A 7,500-nucleotide genomic window follows, 5' to 3' on the forward strand; every position below is an offset into this window, starting at 1 on the left:
GCTTGTTGGGATAGAAGTAGATGTTTTTCTATGTGTCTCATGGTATGTCCTGAGGTACTCTATACGCCAGTTTGTTTGGATTTTGTTTGTTCCTTTGGAGCTTAGGTTGTGCCACTTGGCCCGCTGATCCGCAGTGCGCTCGATTTTCCGATTCTAGAGGAAGGAGGGGCAGCACACTTTACACCGTAGGGTAAGTCATTTTCAGTTTCAGAAAGAAGATTCCAGACAATCGACGTTCTGGGGAAAAATGGCCTGGACACTATAGTTAGAGCTCAGCCGGGTGGTGATGATAGTGCTGGTGGGGTTGAATGCACCAAAGGTGTAGGGAGGTGGAGAGATAAGTGGTACGGGTGTGTCTGATTGGTGGAGGTACGTGACCAACAAGGAGGAGAGAAGCTATTATAGAAACAAAACATAATTGTACTGAAATCAGATCTAAAAATCATTTCTGGAAGTGTAAGAGAGTCAGTTGTTATAACAAAGAAATGTATTTAATATACCTTATATATATTAGGCGGCGAGCTGGCTGAAACGTTAGCACGCCGGGCGAAATGCTTCGATAAAATAAGTACCAATTACGCACTGGGGTCGATGTAATCGACTTAATCCTTTTGTCTGTCCTTGTTTGTCCCCTCTATGTTTAGCCCTTTATGGGAAAAAAGAAATAAGAAACGTTACCACGCCGGGCGAAATGCATAGCAATATTTCGTCTGTCTTTACGTTCAAATTCCGCCGAGGTCAACTTTGCCTTTCATCCTTTCGGGTCGATAAATTAAGTATCAGTTGCGTACTTACGCCCTTCCCCCAAAATTTCAGGCCTTGTGCCCACAGTAGAAAAGAATATACCTTATATATTGATCTGTCTAATTTGCTTATCCCCACATTTTTTCTATTCCTTCTCAACTTTGTATCTTTTGAGCACTATTAAGTGTATTGAACACAGAAAATATCTGGATCTCATCTATGAACTATATACATTTTGCACGGCCGAGCACTACTAAGAGGTAACACTCATGGATAAGCAATTTTTATGCACGTCTACAAAGAATATCCCAATCCCACCAAGGGATCTCTACATGGAACTCTTACAACAGAAAACTAATGACTTCATCACTCGAATGAGGTGGAGAACCGTCAACTACCTTTTGATATGTATACATATATATATACATATTTTGTATTTCGTGTATTTAATATACTTTATATATTGATATGTCTAATTTTCTTATCCTCAAGTTTGCTTCTTTGTGAGTATATTTTTATGTATACAGTCCGACGATGGCTAAGCTGGCCGAAATTTTGAAGTCGCTGACAACTGCATTTTTGGTTAAGAATAATAAATTTGTACTCTGCAAAAGTATAGAGTAATCCACCTGATTAATGTAAAATTGTTTTTCTTATAACTGAACATAAAAAACAAACATTAATATACATATTCATATACATACACACTTTCACACACACTTTCACACACACACACACACACACACACACACACACACACACACACACACACACACACACACACACACACACACACACAAACACATATATGAGAGAGACGGAAGATAGAAAATGCAAGAATATTGACCACTACAGTTGCTTCGACCCATCTAGCATCGATTCTTCGCGGGTGGGATACTGAATAATTGATTTAGGTGACACATCTACACCGAGGGGTACACCTAAACCAGTTACTCAGTATCCCACCCGCAAAGGTTCGATGCTAGATGAGTCGAAACAATTGTAGTGATCAATGAAGATTATCGCATCTTTTATCTTCCATCTCTCTCAGTAATCAAATACCCAACGAACACTGAGCCAGTGAACGTGGCTTTACCAGCAAACTACAAGGTATACAATACGATTTATTAACACACACACACATGTCACCAATTCTATGTATTATGTAACGTGTGTTTATGGCTGTTTTTATGTCTGTCTATGTATTTTTTTTTTTTTGCAGAGCATCACGAGAGCAACCAATCGTAAGACGCAGCACTGTGAAAAGACATTTCTATCTTTTAAGAAGACAATTCCAAAATTCTAGTAACCAACATTGATAAATAGATTAAGGAGACGAATCCTGGGAAATCACTGACAATGGACACCTGTTATGAAAATGAGATAATCTCACCCAAATCAAAACAGACAGCTTTAATTCGTATGTGTACTGGCCTTACAGTTTTGTTTCTCTTTGTATTCACATTGATTTGAGCAATAACTGTGGGAGCATGCGCGCGCGCACGAGTGTGTGTGCGCGTGCGTGCATGTGTGTGTGTGTGTGTGTGTGTGTGTGTGTGTGTTTGTGTGTGTGTGTGTGTGTAGATTACGTATTAAGATATATATGAGGTAGATTCCAGAAGTTTTGAGACTTCCCTTCACCCGCCTTACAATCCATATCTCGCACTCTGTAACTTTTGATTGTTCCCCAAGCTAAAGGAGAACATCAGGGGCAGTCGTTCTTAAAATGAAGGAGGCTTTGACAAGGGTCCTGGACACCTTCATTGTGGAGAACTTCCATAGGTCCTTCATGAAGTAGCTGGAGCGCTGCAAGATGTCCATTGCAGTTAGAGGTTAGATGTCACTTTTGACAAAGTCTGAAAATTTCTGTAATATGCCTTGTATGTATACATACATGGATACATGCTTATACATACATACATACATACATACATACATACATGCTTATACATACATATACATACACACATACACATGTATATGTATACATATGCGCATACATATATATATATACATATATATATATATATATATATATATATATATATATATATATATATATATATATATATATATAGTAGATTTTAGAGGTAATACTTGGTAATACCATCCTGTCTATCAATTATATACCAATATAATGATGCAACGACTATAAAGCTTGAAACACGTGTACCACGGAATCCTTTGTGTTCTGTTTTTATTTTTACGTTTTTAATTTTTATATATATATATATATATATATATATATATATATATACATGAGTGTTTGTGAGTTTTTAGTTCTTCGTTCCTTTGTTCTTTCAGTTTACTATACTCTGTAATTATCGATTTAATTAAATATCTATTTTCTTTATCTTATCTTACATACACACGCACGCACACATGCACGCGCACACAAATATATATGCATGCATGCATACATACATACATACATACATACATACATACACATACACGTATATATAATACACACGCACACACATATGCTAGTTAGTGCGGTACGTTTATTTAAATATTGGTATACGATTACCAACCCAAGTTATTTCTGATTGTTTTTCACGTAACACTTAACGCTGCTGTTTAATTAATATTCTATCTCAAATTATTTGACCTCATATTTATTTCTTTATTGCCCACAGGGGGTTAAACATAGAGGGAACAAACAAAGACAGACAAAGGGATTAAGTCGATTACATCGACCCCAGTGCGTAACTGGTGCTTATTTAATCAACCCCGAAAGGATGAAAGGCAAAGTCGAACTCGGCGGAGTTTGAACTCAGAACGTAACGGTAAATGAAATGTCGCTAAGCATTTCGCCCGGCGTGTTAACGTTTCTGCCAGCTCGCCGTCGTCATATTTCGTTATTTTAACTATTATGGATGGAATTTGTTCCAAAATGTTCGATACATGAAGAAACGTTTTGAAATAACTACATTTATAGATTTAAAAAAAATAATAATTTCCGAAGAACTCCTGGAATTAATGAAAGCTAAGATTCTTTTTTAGCGCAATAAACCAATAAAATGTAACTATATACAACTATTTATCCATACGTCATTGCTGTGAACTCGTAGACGGGTGTGACAATTGCTGACAAATCATTGTATCCGAGACGCGAAAGACAATGTCTATCAGTAATGGCCGTGCTGAATTTTAAAGCTAATAACGGCTGGCTCAGTAACACTAAGACTCTAATCTCCCTCCAAAGCTAAGTAGTTCAGAAACAATCTAGAACAGTGTTTCTCAACCGGTGTTTGTATAAGATTTTGGGATGGGGGGTGGTCTATACAGCAAAATAGTAAAGTGGGGATCCACAATAGTATTTTAAGGAACCCCAGAAAAATTTTGCTTTAGATGTATGTATTGATATGTATTGCAAGAAACAGCTAGGTTTCTTTCTCTAACACTATACATAGATCAACCTAGACAAGTGAATGTGTGAGAAACAAAATAGGAATTTTGTAAGAGGCTTTAAAACTAGTTTTTAAACATCAAATGGCTATGGGGGTCCACCAGAGTAAAGTAGTAAAGAAACGGATCAATAGATTAAAAAATGGTCGAGAACAGCCGATGCAAGACTTTAGGAAATCCACACGGGAATACACAAGAGTTCATCAATGATCCATGTAAGAATTTTGCCTTAGATGATTTATAGCAAGAATCAACTGGGTTTATTTCTCCAACGTTTAACATAATTCAACCTGCACAAGTTAATGTGGGGAAAACAAAATAGAAATTTCGAAAGAAGTTCCTATAAAACCACTTTTTAATCATCGAATGACTATGAGGAGTCCCCCAGGATAAAAAAATAATTAAAGGGGTTAGTAGATAAAAAAATGATTGAGAATCCTTGATTTCCTACTTCACAATGAGGCGGCTGTTACTTCAGAATTTTCCTCTCCCAGAGGGATATCTAGATAAAGACTTGGGTCTCTCACTCTCAGCTGTTCGACTCCACTGTGATATAATTAGCCCTTCGTTCTGCAGGGGTTCCGAAAACCGTCCTCCTTATTAAGCAGACTTAGTAAGGTTGCCGGTTTAGTGTAGTCATCGACGGCCCGACCATGCAACGAGTTGCACTGGGTTACATGTTACCAATAGCACTAACAGTAACCTGACCCATACATACACACATACAGACGGGCAGACAGACACACGCACACTCATACACACATGCACAGATATGCATGTATGTGTGTATGTATGTACTATGCCCTGTATATAGTTCAGGTTGACTGGGATATTAAGATGCCCAGCCACCTGTTAAACCAATCTGAATGTCAGTAGTGTTCAAATACACATACACACTCACACTCACACACACTCACACTCACACACAAATAATTATAAGTTGAGCAAGCTAGTGGGTTAAACTTGAAGTGATCCTCAGTTAAGACTTAGCAATACCTACCTACCTACCTACCTGCCTACCTACCTACCTACCTACCTACCTACATACATACATACATACATACACACATACATACATGTACACACACATACACACACTCATATATATACATACATATATGTATGCATACGTACGTATATACATACATTTGTACATGCATACATGCATGCATACATACATACATACATACATACATGCATACATACATACATACATTCATACATACACACACATGCATGCATATATACATATATGTGTGCGTATGCAGGTACATATGCATATATGTATATGTGTATGTACATATGTATATGTACATATATGTACGAGGGGGTGCTGAAAAGTTCCTGGCTTTGGGCAAAAGGAAATGCGGGCGGATCAGTTAATTATGATTTTATTCAACACATTCCCCTTTTAGATTCAAACACTTATTGCAGCGGTTCTACCGTTTTTCTACGCCCTGCAAAAGAAGTCGGAAGGCTTGGCTTCCAGGGACTTCTCAGCACCCCCTCGTATATTTTTGTAGTATGTATACAATGAGAGTGTGCAAATGTGTGTAATTGGATGTATTTAAAAGGGTGAGTGAGAGAGAGAGCGAGAGAATGTGTGTGTGTGTGTGTGTGTGTGTGTGTGTGTGTGTATGAGTGTGTATTTGTGTGTGTGTGTGTGTGCGTCTGTGTGTGCACGTGTGTTTTAAGTGTGTATTTATGTTTGTATACATTTAGAGTACTGATGCTCAGAATCTTTACTCCCATACAGAACTAATAGAGTACATGAGTAACAAACTATCAAAGTACAACATTGAAAACGAAGCTTTCGAAGAGGAACTGACTAGCGTTGAAAAAGAATTGAGTATAAAGAAGGAAATCATTAGTAAACACCGTGAAAATATGGTTCAAGTTGATAGTAAGTACATATATATATCTTATTGCTATCACCAGCTTCTTTTGAAGTCTATACATGGTAAAGCTAACGGAGGGAGCTGCTATTTGGTCCCACAAAATGTTTAGAAACGTATTAATGTTTGTTTTTTTATGTTCAGTTACAGTAAAAACAATTTTACATTAATCTAATGGTTTATTCTAGATTTTTGTAGAATCGAATCGACGATAGCTTAGCTGGCCGAAACTTCGAAGGTACCGTCAACAAAATTCTTGTTTAAGAATGATAAATGTTTTTAGAAATAGCTCCAAAAACTCCTTCACATCATTCCATATTGACTAAAAAAAAATCCCCCAAAACAGTATATGTCTGTATGTGTATGGGTGTGTGTGTGTATGAGTGTGTGCGTGTGTGGATTGAGTGTGTATACATATGTACATAATACGTACCTGCAAATACTTTCTTACATACATACATACACACACACACATGTGTGTGTGTGTATGCATGTATAACCAGGCCTATTCCCCATTTTTTAGGAGGGGGTAACCACAACAAAACCCACACAAGGTATTCCATTCATTTCTCAGGTCAAAGGAGCAAGCCCCGTTCTTATCTCGGGTCAAGGCATAGAAACGCAACCTCCAATATCAGCAGCGGGGGCCTGACAGCATATGCTGGTTTACCCCTGCTGCATCATGCTAGTTCATACCCCTTTGAGCAACGTTAGTATTCACTCATCTGTCCACCAACACTCTCGAAGCATTCCTATCATTTATAAAGTTTCTTGCCTCTCTCACTCCAACACCTCTAGCCACCAAAGCTTTCCTCATTCCATCCATCCACACAAACCGAAATCTGCCTCTGGTTCTGTTGCTTACCACTTCTACCTTCATCATCCTCCTTACCATCCGCTCCTCATCCATCCTCTCCATGTGGCCAAACCACCTCAACATTTGTCTATCCACTTTGCTTGTTAGTTTTTCTCTCATTCTTGCTCGCCTTCACACCTCCTCATTCCTCATCCTGTCCATCCGTGTCACACCAACCATAGCCCTTAGACATCTCATCTCAAACACATCCAGTCGCCTCCTTTCCGCCTCTCTCAGCCCTCACATCTCTGCACCACATAACATTGTCGGCACAATCACGCCCTCAAACACACCTCTTTTCGCTTTCATACTCAACCTTTTATCTCTCAGCATACCTTTCACAACTTCAAGTGTCTTACTCCCCTCCCTCACTCTGCTGTCACGTGTGATCCCACATGCTTAAAAAACACTCATCTCCTCTAACATCTCACCATTTATACTCACATCCATCCTACCAGCCATTCCATCTCTCGAACATTTCATCACCTTACTCTTAGCTATATTCACTTTCAGTTTCCTCCTCTCACACACTCCAAACTCCACCAAATACATATAATATACATATATGTTCGAATATATTTTGTGTACACAATG

General features: G+C 38.2%; 1 protein-coding gene across 3 annotated transcripts in view; it reads left to right on the forward strand.

Annotated features, from left to right (window-relative positions):
- Positions 1 to 7,500, forward strand: part of LOC106870301 (uncharacterized) — a 31,884-nt gene that overhangs the window by 1,112 nt on the left and 23,272 nt on the right. For all 3 annotated transcript variants that reach the window (XR_016243122.1, XR_016243121.1, XM_089357481.1), the window contains exons 2-3: positions 1,967 to 2,164; positions 5,912 to 6,058. Coding sequence is in view for 1 of the 3 variants with exons in the window: in XM_089357481.1 (XP_089213607.1) it covers positions 2,104 to 2,164; positions 5,912 to 6,058 (208 nt within the window). In the remaining 2 variants the exon portion in view is untranslated. The remainder of the gene's footprint in view (positions 1 to 1,966; positions 2,165 to 5,911; positions 6,059 to 7,500) is intronic.

The sequence above is a fragment of the Octopus bimaculoides genome, chromosome 9, assembly GCF_046866305.1.
Source record: "Octopus bimaculoides isolate indiv1 chromosome 9, ASM4686630v1, whole genome shotgun sequence".
Classification (NCBI taxonomy): domain Eukaryota; kingdom Metazoa; phylum Mollusca; class Cephalopoda; order Octopoda; family Octopodidae; genus Octopus; species Octopus bimaculoides.